The following is a 24,033-nucleotide window of genomic DNA, read 5'->3' as shown; positions in this document are numbered from 1 at the left end:
TCGTGAGCCATGGCCGCTGAGCCTGCGCGCCCGGAGCCTGTGCTCCGCAACGGGAGAGGCCACAACAGTGAGAGGCCCGCGTACCGCAAAAAAAAAAAAAAATCACTAGACATTCTGAGAGTACCCATCAAAATGATGGGTTTACTCTTCTCATCCTAGCTGAAGGAATAAGGAGCATATTTTGTCATATTAACAATAAAGATCATGTAACATTCACTGCATGCTATTTTTAGGAGAAGGTGAGAGAAAACTTCAGCAGGTTAATATGCACATTATCTAGTTAAATCTTACCTGTTAAATTAGGTAGACGTTCTCCAAGACTACATGGTATTGTGGTCCTCAATCTTTGTTCCACTGGAGAAAACTTAATTAGTGGTGAAAGAGACCGTTTTCTTTCACCAAGGGACATGCGTGAAGATGGTTTTGTACAGTCAATGTGCATATCATGAGTGCCCCAAAAGTTAAGCGTATCATCAGTTTGCATGTATTGGGAAGTAAGGCTCAATTCTGGTTTGTGTCTTTCAAGTGTTTCAGGATTAGAGAGGCAAATTTCTTCCCTTTGCTTGGGCACAGATTTCTTCAGAGCCTCATATCCACTCCAAGTAGCCTGTAAATTAAAGTCTGATTCTGGAGTATTCTGTCTTCCTCCCACAGCACCTTCTGGGAAAATGCCACTGTGCATAGGACTATTTGGTTCCAGTTTAAAATTGGCCTCTGTACTACTGGAGCTATTAAGACTTAAGTGACCAACTTCTTCTGGAAGAGTTTCATGTAATATGCCAAAATCACTATCTTTAAAACTGGAACTAATTCCACTTGATATCTGGAAAGAGTTCCATAACATACTTTTATGCATGGAAAGATCTTTGTAAGAAGCTTTCGAGTGGTCTGATATTTTAATATACTCTTCTTCACTGCTACCTATCACATCTCTCCTATTGCCTACAGCAGGGGAGAATGTCTCTATTTGGCTAGTTTCTAAAAACTTGTTCTGTAAAGCTGTACATTCCAAATCTTGCTTACAAATTATGTCCTTATTTAACAAATCTGACACATTCTGTGTTGTTGGTTCACCTATGCAACTGGTTACCACAGGTTTCTGAAGCACACACTTGAGGCAATCTGAAACAACTTTCTCTTCAGGCAAATGAGAATGGCTAGAATCGGACACAGTGGTTGCTGAGAAAAAACTGTCCACATTAAGCTCTTTTTGATTATGCACCACAGGTAAGGATTCTGGCAATACTTCTCTATGTTCAGTATCCATTTGAATTGGTTCTGCACTTCTGTTATCTTCTATTTTAACAGCTTTTCTCCAAGAGCTCCTAATTTCACTTACTGATTAAATGAAGGGGGAAATAACACAAGTTATTAATAAATTCCCAAATAGAACATGCAATTAAACATTTCATTTCTAGTGCTTAAGATAAAACTGCTGACTCAGTACATGTACATAAATATGCCAGTTGGATGACAAGCCTCCACAATACACCAAAGCCCAACAACATCAAAGAATTCCATCTCCAACTGACCACACACAAAAAATGAAAGGGGTTCCTGAAATGTGCATATACTTTCACACAGCACATACAAATCACATGTATTAAAGAGATATTTTCTTAACCATAATTCAAAGAGTCATGTACCACAATGTTCATTGCAGCTCTGTTTACAATAGCCAGGACATGGAAGAAACCTAAGTGTCCATCGACAGATGAATGGATAAAGAAGATGTGGCACATATATACAATGGAATATTACTCAGCCATAAAAAGAAATGAAATTGAGTTATCTGTAGTGAGGTGGATGGACCTAGAGTCTGTCATAAACAGTGAAGTAAGTCAGAAAGAGAAAATCAAATACCGTATGCTAACACACATATATGGAATCTTAAAAAAAAAAAAAGGTTCTTAAGAACCTAGGGGCAGGACAGGAATAAAGATGCAGACGTAGAGAATGGACTTGAGGACACAGGGAGGGGGAAGAGTAAGCTGGGACGAAATGAGAGAGTGGCATGGACTTATATATACTATCAAATGTAAAACAGATAGCTAGTGGGAAGCAGCCGCATAGCACAGGGAGATCAGCTCGGTGCTTTGTGACCACCTAGAGGGGTGGGATAGGGAGGGTGGGAGGGAGACACAAGAGGGAGGAAATATGGGGATATATGTATATGTATAGCTGATTCACTTTGTTATATAGCAGAAACTAACACACCACTGTAAAGCAATTATACTCCAATAAAGATGTTATTTATAAATAAATAAACAAATAAATGGAAGAAAAGATATTTTCTTGCCCATCTAGGCCAGGTTTTGGCATGCATATATATATATTTATTTATATACTTATATATATACAGCATACACACACACACACACACACACACACACACACACACTTTTTCTATAAAGGGCCAGATAGTAATACTTCAGGTTTTGCAGGCCATCTTATCTGTGGTAACTACTCAGCCACTGTAATGTGAAAGTAGCCATAAACGATATGCTGACAAATGAACAAGGTTGTGTTCAATGCAACTTTATGTACAAAAACACATAGGGTGGGCCAGATTTGGTTTGTAAGATGTAGTTTGCCAACCACCAATCTATACAGTGGCTAGGTTCAACCTGAACTGAATCCATTTAACTTTGGATATGTCATTTCTAGTAGCAAAATGGAAATTATATTTAATCACTCACCCAGCATGATGTGCCTACATGAGGACAAGAATCTCCGAACTTTGCCCACACAATACAGGTTGTAAGAAGAAAGTACTGGGGAGTCTGATTAGCTTGGGAGAGGTAGGTAAGATCTCTGTACAGAGTTTTTGGCTGATGCTGCTGGTTGTTGACTGGAAGAATACAGCCTCCATACTCTATAAATGTTGATCACAGATCAGATGTGGAGGCAGAGGATATTTCTGAAGTGATCAACTAAAATATTTTCCAAGTAAAACAAAAAAAACAAAACTGTACAGTTCCAGGGCAAAATAATACTGCTGAAGGACTGCCATATAAGTGACAGTGCCCATAGTTGATATTTCAATAAAAGTCCCCCACATGAAAACAAATAGAGCCAATGCCACTAAATTGAAAGATACAAAAAAAGTTTTAAAGTGAGTTTCCAAAAGATTTGCCAGACCATGGTTCTAATAGTAGTAATGTCTAAGAAAGAAAATAGTGACAAAAAACATTATTAACTTACTCAAGTTTTCTGGAGTTCGGGGAATTTGATTCCTTGTTAAGAATGGGTTGGAAGCTAGAGAGTCAATTAGTTCCTCTAATATTACTTCTTTTCCTTTAGAAGGCTGTGGTGAATCAGATAAAACTGCCCGTGCAACCTAAAACAGAAAAGAAAAAGTAAAGCAAAAATTACCAAGCCCACTGGTAGAATGCAACAAAGGCCCTGATAAGAACAATAAGCACAAAAATAAACTCAACAATGTAGCTCCCAGACACTCCATATAGACTCTCCAGGCACGATCCTATTAAGGTGAAATCAAACCCCAAACCCGTTTCCTCATCTTAAATGGATATCCTGTTACACAGGAGAGAAAAGATAAGAAATCTTTACACTTGAAAAGATTTAGATATAGTTCTGACTGCAGTGATCTGAATTACTATCTGCCACACTTCTGAGCTTCACAATTCCATATCTGCTAAAATGACTGGTTCTAAAGCATGCAGGTTCTTCTTAATTATAATCCACCGCACAGTAACACCTCTACTAATAAACAGAGTACATTCTGACAACAAACTTCTTTGCCAGAAACCTCATCATCAGACATAAATTAGTGAAAACATAGGGATACATTTCTAAAACAGAGAAAAGAAAGTGTACAATATGAAAATAGCACTCTGTATTAACATTTTAATAAAACCGGAAAGCAAAAAACAAGCAAATTAAAATCTCTGCACCCTGAAATCCTGAAAAAAGAAACTGCCTACAACCATAATCAAACTGACTCCTCCTCCATGAAAATAGAGGGCTTCTTAGAATTCTAACACTAAATATTCCTTGTCATAAACACTATTAAAGAGAATTGATTTCACTTTACTTTCAGAGTTTTATGAGATTTTAGGGCTCTCCTCTTCCATCCTATCTCATTCCACTGCTACTGTAAATTCTTTTAACCAGAAAATGTGCCTTTCCTCCCATATCAGGAAAGAAAAAAAGAATGACTAATCATGTTTTCTTTAGTATAGAGTCAATCAACTAATACAGAGAAACAACAGAACTTTAGAGATTTAAAAATAACTGACAGCCAGCCCTCTTATTTGGACAATATTTATTAACTTTTTTCACGATCAAGATAAAGGAGGGAACTCCAATACCTGAATCAATATGCACTAAACCAAACTTTTCTTTCAGTCTCTCAGGAATGTAAAACAGCTGATTTATTTTCTGCCTGTTTATCCAAATTCAAACAATGGGAAATATGTAATAAAAATAACATTAAAGAATGGCCTGACCATTTCACTTGTATAAACCGAGTTCTGTAATACTCAGCAATAGTCATATTATGTGGTCATTTGCCAGTGAAAAGTAGAAAATTATTAAGGAACAGAGCTGGTTAAGAAAACCAAGATCATAAACAATCATATATTTATTCACTTTTGAAATATTTAAAAAGCAGAAGGACAAAACCTTCACTTGGTGATAATATATTGTATAGTCTTTGTTCTAAAATTCAAAAAAAGAGGAAGCTCAGCTAAGCAACAGATAACATTCGCAGAGTATTTTAATAAGTATAATCATTGGGTGTATTTATCCAACAATTTATGTAATGGTTAATTCCAAAAATATTACACATGTATTACTTTTATACTTTTGGATAGTTATAGAATGGGACATGGGTTCTAAACCACGGATATAATCTTAACTAAATAAGTTTATTTTATACCTGTTTCTACTTTTGGGGAGGACCAATTCTGCTTTAACCATGATTTTTATTGTCTGTGACCTCCTTCCCAAATTACACCTAATCAATAATTAACTGTACTTCACTTATAACCCCAACACCATTTAGAAAATGACATTTCAGTATACTTATTACAATCTCTTTCTAACCTCTTCTACCAGATGATCTTGCTCTTTTTGGAATGGATCATTTTTTTTAGCTGGCAGAGACCCTCCAAATGCACTACTCTTTGCAATATTTGATGATGAAGAGTCTTCTGCTTCAAATTCTGGTGTTTTCTTAGAAACTGTTTCATTTTTCTCTCTAGGAGTCGTCAACTTCGTGTCCTGAATAAGATAGACATGTAATGTTAAAACGTTAATAATTGTACCTGATCTTCATTGTACCTGATCTTCATTAATGTTAATCTATAAAAGGTTAACATTATTGTAAAATTAGATGTTCACTGGCACAGTTTAAAAATTCCAGTATTCCCATTTAGAAGTAATAACTAATGTGTAAACAGGAATGGTAGATAATGTGCACATACTAGGAAATGTGAAAATAGAAATTTAATTGGGATATCAACAAAAGTAAAGAATATTTTATCATATGTGAGTATGGTCAGAATTAATTTTAAATTGTTTTAAAATGTACCTTTTCAAGTAGTGTAACACTGTTTCTATCTGATGGTGAAATGGGCTGCAACAGGAAAGAAGCAGGGCTAAAAGGAAAAAAAATTAATAAATCCAAGTTATGAGTAAGAAAGAATTCCATTCACTTGATGTATTTGAATATTCTAAGGAAACTGTCTGCCCCGTATCTGTCCGTTACGATTTCACTCAATTCGTCCCGGTCATCAAAAGGCAGTTTATTATTCTAGGGAAGTATAGTGACAAATAGAGCAGTACTTCAGCCCAATTTGTGTATCAGCCTCCCAAACTAATGAACATTTTCCTTACCCAGTATGTATTTTAAGTCAACAGCATTTTTTACAAGGGTTGGATGACTTGATGAACACTCAAAAACTTGAGTACAAGGTAAAAACAAATTCAATTAGGGACTTCCCTGGTGGTGCAGTGGTTAAGAATCCATCTGCCAATGCAGGGGACACGGGTTTGATCCCTGGTTCGGGAAGATCCCACATGCCGCAGAGCAACCAAGCCCGTGTGCCACAACTACTGAGCCTGAGTGCCACAACTACTGAAGCCCCTGCACCTAGAGCCCATGCTCTGCAGCAAGAGAAGCTGCCGCAATAAGCCCGCGCACCGCAACAGAGAGTAGCCCCCGCTCGCCCCAACTGGAGAAAGCCCATGTGCAGCAACGAAGACCCAATGCAGCCAAAAATAAATAAATTAAAGAAAAAAATTCAATTAACTAGAATCACATTATTACAATGTCCTCAGGCTTCAGACCACAGAAGCACTGTAGCAGAGACTAAGATTCTTTTGATATTTCAGGTCCCAAATCAATTTCTCTTATGCTGAATTTTCTATAGCAAATACATTACACTTACAGTAAAGTCATGAGGTTATTCAATTTGAATTTGCAGCATTCCACACATAGTGTTCCTTAATCTCTTAGATTCTCTTGCCCCTTTTGGTAAACGTGAAAACCTTATGCATCTTTTCACTATAATTACAAAGTAAGTTATTAAATTTTTTAAGCCTTCAAAGTAATGATAACTTTATCTTCATCTTGAAAGTGCCTTCAAATTCAATCATGGATTGGGTCTGCTCACTGACCAAAAGCTTTTCTACTCTAGGTAAAATGGAGGCAGGATTACCACAGAAACCACCTTCAACATCAAGCATGCCAGTGTTTTTCTTTCCGTTCAGACAGAAAAGTACAAAATTAACAACTTTGCAAATATTTTATATAATAGCAAATATGCCTTTCAAACTTTTTCAAATATGCCCTTCTTGAAATCTACCTTCCAAACATAATTCAAAATCACTGAAATCGCTCAAGTTTCAGCTTCGCCTCGACAGGATATAATCTAGATATCTAAGGCAAAAGATTAGTGATTACTATCGAGTGCGATTTTATCCACATTCTTCCCCAAAATTGACGTTAAAATGATCAGAAAGCCCTCTGAAGCAGGGCCAGCAAGCTATGGACCAATGCCATTAAGATGCCACCAAAAGACTGGTGAGCTCCTTGAGGATGATGACTATGTCTTACCAAAGGCTATTCCCAAGTCCTAACACAGTGCCTGGTGCTTGGTAGTGCCACACGATGGATCAATGAATAAATGTCACTTGAAGATGAGGTTCCATAGATGCCACCAAATTTTTCTATCTGAATCATTCTTGCAGAGTCTCATAATAGAGAAAACTGGAACCACATTCTATACCTCCTCTGTCTCGTTTCTGAATTGGCAACATGCTATTAGCCTTGTTAATATCTCAATTCAAGTCAACTTCAAAGCAGCCCTGGCTCAGTCCTTACTCTCTACCCACTTGCCAGGCCAAAACTGAGGCCCATGAAATCCACATAAAAAGGGTATTGATCCCACTGTGGAAATTAACCCTAAAAGCACTACCAAAAGAAAAAAGACATGCTTTTTATAGCAGCAAAAATTTTGAGGAAAACCTAAAGTCTAAAAATAAATGAAATGTTAAAAAGCTATTTTAAGTGGTAATATAATGTTGAGTAAATATACACACACTTTAAAAAAACTGCATTTATGCTATGTTAATGTTGAGAAAATTTTGTATTTTAGAATACAAGACTTTGGAATTGGAAATAAAGTCTAAAAAAGAACTTGGGAAAGAATCTGACAAGTGATTTATTGGAAATTGGAAATTTTAGCTAATTATTTTTTATTTTCATTTGTTGTTGTTGTTATAATATGTCTACAATTAACAGAGAAATAATAAAAAGAGAAAGGAAATAACAAAATGAGATTAGAATTCAATTTCTAAGACTAAGGATGTTTGTTTGGAATGCATGCAAGATCATACTGCCCTATCTCTGAAATGTAGTAAAGGAGAAACCATAGAGGTTAAAGGTCTAGAATAACCGCATCACCACCACTAGAAATATCATGGAACCCTCCTTTCCAGAAACCACTGCAAAGGTAGTACCCACAGTGTACAGCAAAGGCATCATCAATCACTGAATTCTGATTGTAAGTATGGTGCAGCCTCCATGAGCTCACTCTGATCAAAACCAAGCCAGGAGATCTATGGAGAAGACTACTTATATTTTAGTACTTGTGAATGAAAACCACACGTGAAAGGGCAAACAACACACTTACTCTAAAAACTACATTCATCTCATGCTTTTTAACTGCATAATTATATTAACCATATCCACATATGAATTTCCCAATTAACTACACTGATACTGATGTAAGATGCCACTACAAATAAAATATTTAGTATAATAGCCGAACTACATGCCAAAAACAGGGTATTTCTTTAAGTGCAGTCTATCCACGTTACACATGAAACATTTTATTACAAAATACCTTTTACAGTAAAGAATTCTGAGCAACATGTTTACTTCCATATCCCAGTAACTCAACTCTTTACCTCTCTTCTGTTCTCCTATTAGGCAGTAATAATCTTTCATTTCCCATTAAGCGTTTATCCCTCATTACCAAAAGCCTTCCTCTACCTCCTTTCAATATCCCAACCTATAAGTAAAATAAAGAGTGAAAAGACAGTTAAAAGATCCAAGAGCTTAGAAAAGGATAAATGTGGAAGTCAAAAGTATTTAATACAGGGGCTTCCCTGGTGGTGCAGTGGTTGAGAGTCTGCCTGCCAGTGCAGGGGACACGGGTTCGTGCCCCGGTCCAGGAAGATCCCACATGCCGCGGAGCAGCTGGGCCCATGAGCCATGGCCGCTGAGCCTGCGCGTCCGGAGCCTGTGCCCCGCAACAGGAGAGGCCACAGCAGTGAGAGGCCGCGTACCGCAAAAACAAACAAACAAAAACAAACAAAAAATTATTTAATTCAACTTTTTCCTATATTAAGAGAATTCTATTTGAATTAAATTCTTAGGGGCTGAGCATCTGGCTCCTGTAGAATTCTGATAGTACATCTTAGTACAAAATTCTACTTCAAGAAAGAATCTTGAGGTTGAATGGAGTTCATAAATAAAATCAGATTTGTGAATTAATCTACTAACTCCATCAATCTTTAGTCCAACAAGAGACCTTAAATCAAATATTTAATCTGTTCTCTCAAGGAAAGACAGACCAAAAACATAACTGAGATCGGGAAGGACCAACTATTTCCCTCTAAGAGGCATGCTTTAAGAACAATTGTGATAAGGGGGTAAAATTAGCAAGCCCAATAACTTTATAATTTCTTCACTTTACAAGGTCTTCACTGCAGATTTCATTCTATTTCTTTAGGTACTCAGAAAATCAACATCACACCCAGATCTAAGAACAAAAATAAAATTCTCCCACAAGTAGTCCTGACCTCCTATGAACCAGAAAATTTGCAGAGGAAACTGCCAATAGCATAATTTCACATGTAAGCTTTGACAATAGTTATGATATTTCAACTTAATAACTTATTAAGAGTATACAGAATAAAGGGGGCCTCAAGTCATTTAAAATTTAAAATTTTCTTTTAGAATTATCCTAAATATTTTGTTTCCATATCTGTGCCTCATTAACATGGGGAAGTTGAACTGAAAATCGACTATTTAAATCAAAGGTTAATCAGAAAAAGCAAAATAATAAAGGAATCTATTTAGCATATCTGTGTTTGACTGCTACTTAATAATGTTTAGTTTCAATAAAGGACAAACACATTCACATTTAGTTTAGAGATTTCTGCTTTTATAATCTGGCATCAGTTTATTTAAGAGATAAACAGGATAACAGAGGAAAAAAGACAATAAATAAAGTAAGAATACTCCTAGTTACAACAAACTAGCTAGGTTCAGTTTTTTCACATGCTAAATTTTGGGATTAGATTGAATCAGAAGTCTTCCCAAAGAAATTTTTTTTAAGTACAGAACTCTTTTTATCAAATGGCATATAAAGCCTCAATATATAGTACAGATAAAACAGAAGGCTGCTTAGGTTGAAGTGGGAAACGCTGGAACAGTCACAGGTTAAATTTGATTCATCCACAGCACCAGAGGGTGCTGCAGAACACAGACTGAAAACGACCAACTAGACTACCAACTAGATCATCTCAGAAGTCCCTAAACTCTTGGATTTAGTCAACAGCCACAAGTGATTTCAAAGACGTTCACAGACACAAAAAGGCAAAAATTCCCAAACTTGCATTAGATAATTTTCACATATGTCTTTTTCTTCAAAAATTACATAATCCCCATGAGTCCCAACATTTAGATAAGAATAGAGGAAAAAAATGACCTTGCATCAGAAATGTTGAATCTTTTCTGAAAACGTGGATCCGCAGTAGAAAAACACTGTCTGGTTAAGAGAAGAAAGTCATGAGCTATCTCACAGTGGAGAAGCTTGAAAGCTGGCTGAAGATGGGACTAAAATTAATTAAGAGAAAAAAAATCAATATGAAAATCAAATTTCTTTTACCTGTTGGCTAGATCACATTTAGTTTCCAGTATATCACTTGCCCTTCTGCAATCATTTTCCTGGGTATGTTGCTTACATGTATCTAAAGGAATAGAAAAATTAATTACTCTTTAATTATGTTTGTACATTCTAATATTCAGAGATCTCTTGAAGTTCTACAACAACTTATAAACAGAAGAAAACAGAAAAATAAAATAAATGTTAAAGGACAATTATTCAATTATTAAGTATAAAGTAGTATGCATGACAGTGATGGAGAATATGTACAATAGGCTTTTCTAGAAAGATAGCTCACACAAAGTTTCCCAAAAAGGGACAATCCATAATTCTCAAGTATTATATAGCCATGCTTCATGTTTAAGTACACAGATAATGCAATTACCACATAAACCAGCCAAAAAGTTATACTACTTAGCATATTTTAGCCCAGCATCTATGACATCAGTCAACCTATGTATTTATTCTTCAACATATCATTTAATAATTATGTGTCATTACTGCACTAACAATAGGAAAAAGAAATTAAAAATGGAGACCTGTCTTCAAGGAATCAGTACAGAATTATGGTATATTGCTACAGTATTATGACACAAGTATGCACAGAATGCAAGGAGGCAGAAAGGCACCCGGCCCAGAGTGGGGAACATGAAGAAGCCATGAAAATACTAAGAGAATAAGTTGCATGTTTCGTGTGCCACAGCATAAGGCATATCTAGTAGAAGCATGATAGGCAATGAAATTGATGACAAAAGCCATGGCTATATTTCAAAGGATTTGATATTCCAGGAGCTCCTCTTCTTTCAACATGTTAGCTTCTGAAACACTATTTATACATGTGTCCAAAGTGTTACTGTATAAGAAGCCAATGTGTATACCATGTAGTTTTCCTTTTAATTCATCATAATGCCACCTCATAACATTTTCAATACCCTATGCTTTTGAACCTACTAATTATGATGGAGTTACTGTTATTTATAAAACATTCCAAAAGTAAGCACAAATACAACTATACCACAAGCTTAGTAGACAACCATTAACTAAAATGATAATGATATATTCAACATCTTGTTATAACCTATGATGTTAAAGAATTGAAAAAGAATATATATGTGTATGTGTGTGTATACATATATATATATGTTCCATTTCAGATCACTGAATCACTTTGCTGTACACCTGAAACATTGTAAATCAACTATACTTTAATTTTTAAATGTTTTAAATTTAAAGATTTTTTAGAAATAAAAATGATGATGCATAACTTTAAACACCATCTGGTGGTGGTAGGCAGAGTTCATGCACATTTGTTCTGGTATGAAAGAAAGTCTGTAAGGTAAAAGCCGCTAAGTGAAAAAGCATCTAGAGCCTTTTTCTCTTTTCCAAAGGTGATAGGTGATAAAAAGCCACTGATGGGTATTACACCAAGAGATGAAAAGGATCATATTTACATTACAGGAAGATCACTGATAGCCATTTGGAATACAGAACAGATAGACTATTGGAGGCAGAGTAGCTAGTTAGAACACAATCACATGGAAGAAATGATGAAAACTAAACTTAAGATGCAAAGATAGCAAAGGAGGGCAAAGTCATAATAGTGCATTTAGGGGGTTAAAACAAACTAAACTCAACACTACAAAGCAAACGAAACTAAAGCAGACACTGACTCCTACTGTAAAGACACTACAACTACTAAATAAAATGTAAGAAAAAAGGAAAGCCCAGAAGAATAAAAATCATCACATTACAGAACCAAAGACGGAAAGCACAACAAGCAGGGTAAACTTAAACTGAGAAACAAGGGCTCAATGAGGCAGGCTCCAGGGGCTGAACACAGGAGATTTAAATGCCTACATGGTAACAAGAAACATCATCTCAGGCCTCTCAGGCTGGGATCTGAGAGACCACCATAAGACAAGACACTGCAAAGACTGCTCTGCCTCTGAAAAGGGATTATAAAAATTCTGCCAACTGGACAGGGAAAGCCTGCTGTCTACCTGGACTCCTTGGTGAAAAAAAAGTATAGAAGGAAGGAAGGAAAGATATCTAAAACCTAGCCTACTCAAAAGGAAGTGTGAAATCCATAATTATACTGGCTACTTGTTTTAGGAATCCCAAACCAAAGACATTAACTGGTCTAGTTCAAAAGAAATCCCTGGGACTCTTGGCCACTCTGTAGAGACCCTTCTGCAATCCTGGGCCCACATGACTCCTCCAGAGGTGGGGGACCCACTGAAGTTGAGATTTCATTCAAATATTTTAATATTAATATTTCAATAGAACATCAGCAGGCAGAGCATACAGGAGAAGTACCTGAAATGAAGAGATACTGGGAAAATTGATAAAGATAAAAATCAGTATATTTAAAATGATCAACAAAAATGAAACAACAGGGGCCATAATGAAAGAAGATGACACCATGAAAAAGAATGGGTAGTTTTGAAAAAACAAGCAAATAAAAAATACATTCATGAAAACTAAATACTAAATGGACAGGTCAAAAAGGAGATTAAACATAAATAAAGAGATAATTAGTGAACCATAGCGAGATACAAAGAAAATACCCAGAATACAGGTCCAGAGTTACAAAGAGGTTATAAATATGAATGTGAATCTATGAGATATGGGGGACAGAATCAGAAGTCCCAATAATATGAGGGATAAAAGAAAAGGACCAAAAGAATAAGAGAGGGGGGTAATATTACAAGAGATATTAGTGAATAAGTTTCCAGAACTGAAGAAAGATACGAGCCTTCACACTGAATAAGCACACACAAGTTCCAAACAGGCTAAATAAAAACAAATCTACATTTAGACACAGCTCAATGAACCTGCATAATACAAAAATAAATAAGTCTTAAAAGCAACCAGAGATCAAAAATTGCCTACAAATGAACGACAATCAGAGAGACAGCAAATGTTTCAAAAACAAAAGGCAGAAAGCAATGAGATCATATTATTAAAGTCCCAAGGAAAAATAAGTGTTGATCTTGAATCCAAACTATCATTCATAAGTAAAAACAAAGATATTTTCAAAGGAAGACTAAGAGATCTTACTATTCAGGGTCTGTCACTAAAAGAAGTGAAAGATATACTTCGAGATATACCTCTCAAAAGGAAGGAATAGAACAAAAGTAATATTGACCAAAAAAATCAGTAAATATATTGGTAAATCACACACAATGATTGTTAAAAAGAATTTCTATCAATGTCATTCTTTTTTTAAGGGGTAGGACATTATCCTAGAATAAAAGTAAGAGGACAAAACAACCATATACAGTGAGTGAACCCTCCTTGGATCCTGGTTCAAAAACAAACATTTACAAAGCACATGCTGGGGGATAAGAGAAGTTTTATTTATAAACTTAAGAACAGCAGAACAGTATACGTATGGTTAGATCCAAAGTAAAATTATTTTTATAAACATACATCAGAATAAACTTAAGATTTAGGATAGTGGTTACCTCTGCAAATGCAGAATGAACAGTCAAGACCAAGGGGTTAATATCCAAAATATACAAACAGCTCATACATATGAATATCACAAAAACAAACCCAATCAACGCATGCCACAACTAAAAGTTCACATGCCACAACTAAGGAGCCCGCAAACCATAACTAAGGAGCCCACCAGCCGCAACTAAGGAGCACACGTGCCATAACTAAGGAGCCTGCCTGCTGCGACTAAGACCCGGTACAACCAAATAAATAAATAAATTTTTTTTTTAAAAAAGGGGCAGGGCTTCCCTGGTGGCACAGTGGTTGAGAGTCTGCCTGCCAATGCAGGGCACACGGGTTCGTGCCCCTGTCCGGGAAGATCCCACATGCCGTGGAGCGGCTAGGCCTGTGGGCCATGGCCGCTGAGCCTGCGCGTCCGGAGCCTGTGCTCCACAATGGGAGCGGCCACGGCGGTGAGAGGCCCATGTACCACAAAAACAAAAACAAAAAAAGGGCAGAAGATCTAAATAGACATTTCTCCAAAGAAGACATACAGATAGCCAACAGGCACATGAAAAGATGCTCAACATCACTAATTATTAGAGAAATGCAAATCAAAACCACAATGAGGTATCAACCTCACACTTGTTAGAACGGCCCTCATCAAAAAGTCTACAAATAATAAATGCTGGAGAGGATGTGGAGAAAAGGGAACCCTCCTGCACTGTTGGGGGGAATATAAATTGGTGCAGCCACTATGGAGAACAGTATGGAGGTTCCTTAAAAATCTAAAAATAGGGGCTTCCCTGGTGGCGCAGTGGTTGGGAGTCCGCCTGCTGATGCAGGGGACATGGGTTCGTGCCCCGGTCTGGGAAGATCCCACGTGCCTCGGAGCGGCTGGGCCCGTGAGCCATGGCCGTTGGGCCTGCGCGTCCGGAGCCTGTGCTCCGCAACGGGAGAGGCCACAACAGTGAGAGGCCCGCGTACAGCAAAAAAAAAAAAAATAAAAAAAATAAAAAAAAAAATAAAAAAAAAATCTAAAAATATAACTACCATATGATCCAACAATTCCACTCCTGGGTATATGGGCGGGAAAAACGAAAACTCTAATTTGAAAAAACACATGCACTCCAATGTCCATAGCAGCACTATTTACAATAGTCAAGACATGGAAGCAACGCAAGTGCCATCAACAGATTATTGGCTTAAGAAGATGTGGCATATATATACACACATACACACACAATGGATATTTCTCAGCCATACAAGAGTGAAATATTGCCATTTGCAGCAACATGGATGGACCTAGAGAATATTATGCTTAGTGAAATAAGTCAGAGAAAAACAAACACTATATGATATCACTTATATGCGAAATCTAAAAAATAATACAAATAAATTTATATACGAAACAGAAACAGACTCAGAGACACAGAAAGCAAATTTACAGTTACCAAAGGGGAGAAGGAAGTGGGGGAAGGGACAAAGGAGTATGAGATTAACAGATACAAACTACTTTAATACATAAAATAGATAAGCAACAGGATTTACTGTATAGCATAGGGAATTATAGCCAATATCACGTAATAGCCTATAATGGAATTAACCTGAAAAAAAAAAAACCAAAATCACTATGCTCTACACACCTGAAACTAAAATATTGTAAATCAACTATACTGCAATTTAAAAAAAAAAGAATACTCAAGGAAGGGTGGATACTCAAGAGTTAACTACACTAGTACTTTTTTAAAAAATCTAAAGCAAATACTGCAAAGATTTGACAAGAGTGTTCAGTGAACAGATATTTATAATATTCCTGTACTTAATAATGCTGAAATATAATTTTTTAAAACTACTGAAAAGAAAAATTACTTCCAGCAAGATGTAATACGTAAGGTATAGGAGGGAAAAAGCTGTTGTACTTTAAGCAAAGTAAAGTGGTTTACTACAAAAAGTATAAAATAATGTTGAGGTTCCCCAGCCCAGACCAAGGCTCTAGAGGAAAAAAAAAAGGAATCCCAAGAGTACAAACTGTGCAATGTGTGAAGGAAAGGGTTACCCCCAAAGATCCTATCAAACACTTTTAAAATGTGGACTTCTAACTAAACTTCATAAACAGACACAAATATTCCCTCACTGTGAAGGCGACATAGAAATCTCCAAATGGACCTGAGGACAATTTCATGGTTTCACAGGGCCTAAACTAAGTATGCCAAGAGTACAAAGGCCCTTTCCATGCTGAAGTGAGAACACAATGGCAACCAAATATGCCAAGAACTATCAAAGTAATTCTATCATCATAAGCAATGTTCTGTATCTGAAGATCTTTTTCATTCATCAGACTATGCAGTCTTTTGTGTCTACTCTTCTGCTGGCGCCTATCCTTGACCCTTGCTCTCTGGTCTATGATCTTTCCCAACTAGTGTCCTCCCCACATACACCTGACTCCCAAACCAATCACCTATCCTAGCTGTGTTCATCCTTTTTCTTCCTAAGTCCTGTGCTAACTGCTGCCATGACCGATGGCCTGCCTAAACTCAACTGTAACCTATACTTATTACCTGCTCCAGATTGGCTACATAATTCATACATTTTTTATTCATTTATCCCTCCACCTATCTACCTTACATTTACTGAACCCAATAAAAATTTCTTGTACACAAATACTAGGCAATTGGTGAAACTGAGTATGAAATTGATATTAGATATTGTAGAGAAATTAATTTTTTAGGTGTGATAATGGTATGATATTTGAGGAAACTGAGATAATTATTAATTTTAGGTATAACATTAGTGTGGTAATTAAAGAGGAAAAAGTCCTTATTTTCATGGGAATGCATGCTGAAACAGAGTGAAGTGTTAAGGTCTCAGACTTACATGGTTTAGCAAACAAACATACACATTTAAAGCAAAAATCTCAACTGCTGAAACAAGCAACAGTTAAGTATTCAGGTAATTACTGTACTAATCTTTCATGTTAAAAAATTGTGGGCTTCTACACAAAACTTGTAAGTGAACATTTATAGCAGCATTACTCATAATAGCCAAATAACCCAAATGTCCATCAAAGGACAAACAGATCAACAAATTCGATTCAATCATACAACAGAATGTATTCAAACAAAGTAATGAAGTATCGATACATGCTACAACTTGGATAAACCTTGAAAACACTGTGCAAAGTAAACAGCTGTGCAACTGAAAGAAAGGAGACACAAAAAGCCTCATGTTAACTGAGGCTCATATGACTGAAATGCTTTGTGCATTTCACCACAGTAAATGGGAAAAAAAACATGAAAGTTTATAAAAGAACTGTTATCATAGTGAGAAATATTAATGAGATTGAAGTTTAAAAGAGAAAAAATAACCAACCTGGAAGTGAAGCAGGGTACTGCAAAAGAATACTCTTCTCATATGCTTCTTCTGAGGCAGGATCAAACGAAAGGGGAGACATAGGTGGTAAAAGATCCACAGCCTTAAAACACAGAATTTGTTATTTTGAAATATACACACTTTACTCAGTACCACAGTAACAATACTAAGTAAACCTAGGAATGGATGATTTTTTTTCCCCTAACGAAGAAAGAATTAGCAAACATACAAATTATCCTGTAACTATTTTTAAACTAAGGAGTATGATATTAGGAACAAGAGGGCTACTTTGCCCTCCAACTATGCCTCAAATGTAATAGTACCTAAAATAAAGAGGAATGTCTCAATTTCTTTTTTTTTTTTTTTTTTTAAATTGTAATCCTTACTGTTACTGGCCAAAAACTCTGGACCTAAATCCTGTTGTCTGTTGAAAGATGAACCAACTGCACGGAAAGGTTTGAGATGCACCGGCAACAACGTGAGACTTGCTCTTCACCGAGACCAGAAGTATTAAAAGGGGATTGCACATTGTCCTTGTTTGAGTCACTTATTAAATGCCACTCGCGACTTCTAGCCGGGGTGTGTCCCATGGAGACTCCCCCCCACCCCCACCCCCCGCCATAGCTGTGAAGCTCAGAGCAGTGCTTTGCAACAAACTAAATTCTCAACGTGTTCATAGGGACTGTGGGGCTTGGTCTTTGGTCAAAGGCTCAGCCATTCCGAGGAGTCCTACCATATTTTTGCTTCCTGCTCTAGTAGGTCTAGTGTCCTGGGTTTGGGGTGAGACATGTGGACTAGAGCTGTTAGATTGCACAGGGGACTGAGTGTTCTTCATGTTCTGCATCTTCGGGCATGCACAGACCCCCAGAGGATACGGTCCAGGTCCCGTCGCTCTGACGGGGAACTTTACCATGTCGAACTGCTGTGTTTACCATGTGCGTTTGTTACCTTTTCATCCTCATCTTTCTCATCAGAAACTTGTGGTTTTACTCTTTCAGGTTCTTTTACTTCTGGTCTCCGTTTGCTAGCTAGATGTTTGGGTTCACTTTTGTGCCTCTTTTCATCTTTGTCTTCTCCTTCATTCATTTCAGCCTGAGCTCCTCCGGGCCTCGCATCTCTGTCTGGCTCCTCCTTAGATTTCTGTTTAGGTGTTAGTCCTTCGGTTTGACTTCTGAGTCTCTTTTCTTCCTGGAGGTGACCAGGCTTTACTTTATCATCTCTTTCTTCTTCTTCCACGTGTGTTCCTGGTCGTACTCTTCCCGGTTCTTCTGCAGGGAGCGGTCCAGCAACTTGTTCTCTGGATGTAACTCTACGTCTCTTTTCCTCCTGGTCTTTTTCTTCTTCATCGACAGAATCATCTGATTTTGCTTTTTCAGGGTCTTCCTCAGGCTTCCGTTTGGCAGGGCCCCCTGTGAAATGAGATGTGACAGTGGTCTGCCTGGTAGTTTGCCTTGTAATCCTGGGGCTACATGAGACTTCAGATTTTGTTTCTCCATCAGACTTGCTTCTCCTGGGCATGCAGTTTGGAAACAGGTCTGGGGGACTTGTTCTTCTCTGCTATTTCCACTCTGCGGTCCTCACCACTTGTCTGGCTCCCGTTTTCTAGACATCCATTCACTTCCCGACTGAAAGCATGAGCTCTGTTCTCCAAGGACAAATCTTTATTTAAAAGGGATTTGGGGCTTCCCTGGTGGCGCAGTGGTTGCGAGTCCACCTGCCAATACAGGGAACGCAGGTTTGTGCCCTGGTCCGGGAAGATCCCACATGCCGCAGAGCGGCTGGGCCCGTGAGCCATAGCCGCTGAGCGTGCACGTCCGGAGCCTGTGCTCTGCAACGGGAGAGGCCACAACAGTGAGAGGCCCGCATACTGCAAAAAAAAAAAAAGGGATTTGACTTGTGCCAGCCCTCCTCTGATAATTCTTCTTTATGTAATTTGGTTTCCAAGTCACATAACTGATTCTTTATTTCTGTCTGCAGAAATTCATGCAAGAGATTCCACTTCTCCTTCACGCATTCCTTTTCTACTGAACTATCTCTTTCCAAATCTTTGAGCCGGATGGTCTTGAGGATTTCGTGAGCAACATCGTGGGGTTTGTCGTAGACCGGCAGCGGCCACAGGTAGACAGCAGGCTCAGCCCCCACAGGCGACTTGAGCCTCAGCGCCAGCTTCTCCCCGATCTCATTTTCTTTTTAATACAATCCACTGAATCTAAAAATATTAACTATATCACAACAGCAGCTTAATGAACATTCTAATATGTATTTAGAAAAATCACAGAAACCAAAATATTTGAACTTTAGGCTCAGATGCAAAGATGAAAAGCATACACACATATAGCATTTCCAGGTCATTTGTAACATGATAAATCAAGAGTTTGCAAGAGATTAAACTACTCTCCAAAAGTCAAGTCAATATTACTTACTGGAGTCCAACCTTTTATTAGACTGAAAGGAGACAGGCCGAGAAATTCTTTCCAATTTTTATGCCATTCTTCTTGTTTTTCAACAATAGAATGTTTTATAGTTGAGAGATCGTCTTTTATTTTATACCTGTAACGGCATAAAAAAGAACTTCATTCAAAACATGAATATATAAAAAGAACCACTGAGAAAAAGTGTTGAAGTAAGAATATTATAGCTCGTAGAGAAAGGGCAGAAAGTATAACTGAAAGTTCAACCAATTCAGCACACCTAAATTGCATAAACTCTCCCATTGAGAGTTCAGGATCTAAAATACCTTGTTTCCTTTTAACACCAAATAGCAATCATACATCTGTACTCTATTTATCTTTAAAAATATTGGGTTGGCCAAAAAGTTCGTTTGGGTTTTTCCCTAAGATGTTACCCAAACGAACTTTTTGGCCAACCCCATACAATTTTTTCCTGGTTCCGAACTCAAGTTGAAATTCTACTCCTACTCTCTATCCATTTCTAAAGAGAACCCATACCTCCCGGTCACCCTGCTCAATATAAACAAATTTTTTAAAACCTAGTTCTATCAGTAGACCCTACAAAAGAAAAGCTACAGAAAAGTCAGAATTATTTGATAAAGAATTATCACTCAGGGCAAATAATATACTCCAGACAAAAGAAAACTACATTAATTTTCCTTGCTACTTCATGTGTCTCTCTAGAAGTTGGTGACGTAAGGTTTTTGAGTACAAGTAAAATTTTCACACCTGTTTGCCAAAGCTACTGAGTTGTTAACTAAACAAGAGTTGTGCTGAGAAATTATCAAAACCACCCTACTCCTACCCCAATGAAATAACAGAAGATCTTTCTAGTGTACCTCATATGCTTCAGATCTGACAATCTTTCTCTCTGAACTTTGGTCTCTTTTTCAAGGAAGTGAAGGTCTATTGTCAGTCTTGCTTGGTTAGCCTGACAATGTTCATATTTCATTACTTTCAAGACTTCATTTAATAACTGAATAACTGTTAAGAGATTCAATTTTCCAGCCTCATAAACATTTCCTATGTGCAGCTGAAAAAAAAAAGTAGTGAACTATAGATTGTTAACATAGTAAAATGCTACAAAAATATGTTTACATTTTTCACTATTATATAAAAAGGTTACCTTAAAAAAGAGTGGAAAAAAAAGAACGGCTGTCTACCCAAAAATAAAACTATGTAAATAATTCTGGCCCAAAGGAAACTACTGTGGAAGAATTAACACACCATGCTACACTTTTATATCATGCAAAAAAGCTGAAACTAGAATAAAAGAAATGTAAATAAATGGAAAGCAAAATAAAGACTGAGGAGAAAGATCAGGTTTGGAGAAAGATCATGAATTCATGTTTTACCAAAAGTTGCAAATTAAAGGACCCCTAAAGGTTGATTCCAAACTTAAGACATGTTTATTTGGCCTGCACAGTTCCAATGTTTTAAAATCATCTGAATTAGTTGCTAATATTTTTTAAAATCACAGATTTCACACAAAATTAGTTCCCCAAAGATCTCATCATTTCCTACTTTACCCCATTGTTACACATAATTAGCATACTTCATCTATATAGCCCCTGTAGGAATCTGAGTTTACAGATCCTGATTTTTATGTACTCTGAATTTGAAGTGCCTGACACGTTACCTATTAAAGTGAACACTCTTCAGGGTCACAACAATATTTTATCTTTATTAAATCCCCTTCACTATAATAATACCTGGCACATAGGAGATGCTCAAAAAAATTTAAGTTTACTAAGAAAAATAAACGTAGGCTATTCAGATGGAAATGTCCCATAAGCAAGTGGAAATAATTTGATGTAGTTTGAGTTGAAGGGGAGAGACTGGAAATACCAATCTGGTAATATTATTGTATAGGAGGCTGATGAAGCCATGGAACTGGGTAAGAAAATACAGATGGATTTATAATGTGAGAAAGAAAAGGTGCCATTAAAGGAACCATGGGGAACATGTTCATTTAAAAGAGAAAAAGGAACCAGTGGAAAACTGGAGACAGCAGTCTGAAACACCACAGGAAGACAACGACACTGAGGTCACAAAAGCTAAAGGAAGAAAACACTTTAAAACATTTAATAGCATCAAGACGAAAGAAAAACGAGAGAAGAGTTTTTAAAAAGAAATTTAGCATTCAGGAGATCACTGGTGCTCTCTTTGAGAATTTATAAAAAACTAAGTATCACATCATCTTCCTACTAAGTACCTTCTACTCTCTACACTATATGATGTAGCACCGTACAACATACGGACAATGAATAAAGGTCAATAGATGTGAATATAAACACCTTTAACAGTACCCCTCTTATCAGATATATTCACAAAGGTAAATTCTGAAAACAGTAGAAAAACACTGTGAGAAAAACTATATACAATATATAAAAAGATTCTGTGAAGGGAGTTTTCTCAAAGCTCCCTTAATTATCAAATGCTTACCTGACACATTTGTTTCTCAATTTTGTCAAGTAAGAGCCTTGGAATATTGATAGCAACATTAGTTCCATCTAAAGTATACTGGTTAACAACACTAAGGACTGAACTAACAACTTCTCTCTCTTTTTCCAAAACCATGAGTGTTTCATTCACTGAAGCCCACAAAGACCGAACCTTCAAAAACAGAGACAAAGAAATTATTAAAGTCTATACATAATCTATACATAAAGATATGTAAAATACAAATATATGTTCATTCCTAGGAACAAATTAGGTATTCCTGGAATGGCTTCTGGTAAGAAAACTAACTATTTTAACAGTCTAAAAGCACTGATATTACTTTCAAGGGCACTTTAAAACTGAAGAATTTCTCAGGAGAATCTAGCCCACTATGATTTGCAAAACATATCTAAGAAACCTTATACTACGGAGATGCAATTAGCATTTCCTGTATTCTGAGATGCCATCAGGGAAAATAAAAGATTTTCAGGAGAAAATAAAAACACTACACATCAATTTTAAGAGTCATTCAAGTTTCAAAAAGTTAAAATGTTGAAAACCATACATTAACCTATGTTTATTAAATCACATATAAGAATGTTCACAGCACTCCTATTTGTAATACTCAAAAACTACAATCAACCCGAAGAACTACCTTGAATAAAAAGTATACTTTCCTTTAATCATAAAATAGAACATTATACAGCAATGAGAATGAACACATACAACAGCATGGATAAAACAGCATGAGTGAAAGAAGTCGAACACAAAAGAATATATTCTATACACTCCCCATTTACACAAAGTTCAAGAACGGGCAAAATTAATCTTTAGCATAGGAAGTGAGGATAGAGCTTCCCTGGTGGTGCAGTGGTTAAGAATCCGCCTGCCAATGCAGGGGACACAGGTTCGATCCCTGGTCCAGGAAGATCCCACATGCTGCGGAGCAACTAAGCCCGTGTGCCACAACTACTGAGCCTGCACTCTGGAGGCTGCGAGCCACAACTACTGAGCCCACATGCCACAACTACTGAAGCCTGTGTGCCTAGAGCCCATGCTCTGCAACTAGAGAAGCCATCGCAATAAGAAGCCCACGCCCACGCATCAGAACAAAGAGTAGCCCCCACTCGCCACAACTAGAGAAAGCCTGCATGCAGCAATGAGGACCCAATACAGCCAAAAATAAATAAAATTAATTAATTAAAACAAACAAAAAAAGAAGTGAGGATAGTGTTTACTCTTGGAAGGAAATGGTCATGAAAGAAAGGGGGCTCAAGGCTCCTGGGGTGACAGTAACATTCTGTTTCTTTAACTGGATGCTGGTTACACGGATGTGTCCACTTTGTGAATTTTGTCAAGCTTCACACTTACGATTTTTGCACGTTTTTATATGTATGTTATGCCTCAAAAGAATTTACGTAAGTGGGAAAGAGGAGGGGAAATACACTAATTATATTTGTGTTAGTGTCTGTGTCTTCTCACAGTACAAAGTAAAGTTGTTTCCCCAAAGGAAGACTCATTGGCTGGCCATCTAAAGATCTCATAGGATGGCATTTCCTTGGTGAACATACAAAGATCCAAGATCTGGTTCTCAGATTTTTCAAATCTAGAAAGTTTACCTTCTCAATGGCTCAAAGTTGACTGGACTCAGGGAAAACTGAACATTACCCAAACTCAAGAGAGACTGCTATGAAAACTCTTAACGGGTTTCATACCAACCTATCCTATTAAGCCTACAATCAAAGATACTACATTCAGCGATAGGAATATTCATATTCACCAAACTGGAAGCTCCATAAAGGAAGTGACCCTGCCTGTTTTCTTCAGTGCTCTAGTCCATAATATCTAGAAGAATGCCTAGCAAATGGCAGGTGATCAATAAATATTCACTGAATTAATGAATA

General features: G+C 37.0%; 1 protein-coding gene, 1 non-coding gene and 1 pseudogene across 2 annotated transcripts in view; all 3 read right to left on the bottom strand.

The window, feature by feature from the left end:
• Positions 1-280: 280 nt before the first annotated feature.
• HAUS6 (HAUS augmin like complex subunit 6) overlaps positions 281-24,033 on the bottom strand; it is a 37,702-nt gene continuing 13,949 nt past the window's right edge. The window contains exons 8-16 of the mRNA XM_065879124.1: positions 22,133-22,303; positions 20,527-20,720; positions 19,661-19,787; positions 17,238-17,340; positions 10,428-10,509; positions 5,558-5,624; positions 5,071-5,247; positions 3,205-3,340; positions 281-1,338 (exon numbers count right to left, since the gene is read on the bottom strand). Of these exons, the coding sequence (XP_065735196.1) occupies positions 281-1,338; positions 3,205-3,340; positions 5,071-5,247; positions 5,558-5,624; positions 10,428-10,509; positions 17,238-17,340; positions 19,661-19,787; positions 20,527-20,720; positions 22,133-22,303 (2,115 nt within the window). The remainder of the gene's footprint in view (positions 1,339-3,204; positions 3,341-5,070; positions 5,248-5,557; positions 5,625-10,427; positions 10,510-17,237; positions 17,341-19,660; positions 19,788-20,526; positions 20,721-22,132; positions 22,304-24,033) is intronic.
• LOC136125217 (small Cajal body-specific RNA 8) lies at positions 5,707-5,840 on the bottom strand. The gene has a single exon (XR_010655986.1). It is a non-coding gene; the product is annotated as a small Cajal body-specific RNA 8 (non-coding RNA).
• On the bottom strand, positions 18,144-19,571 carry LOC136124463 (DNA (cytosine-5)-methyltransferase 1 pseudogene; annotated as a pseudogene).

Source organism: Phocoena phocoena, chromosome 6 (genome assembly GCF_963924675.1).
Source record: "Phocoena phocoena chromosome 6, mPhoPho1.1, whole genome shotgun sequence".
Classification (NCBI taxonomy): domain Eukaryota; kingdom Metazoa; phylum Chordata; class Mammalia; order Artiodactyla; family Phocoenidae; genus Phocoena; species Phocoena phocoena.
Note: the sequence above shows the minus strand (reverse complement) of the source record. Positions and strands in the feature narration are given on the sequence as shown.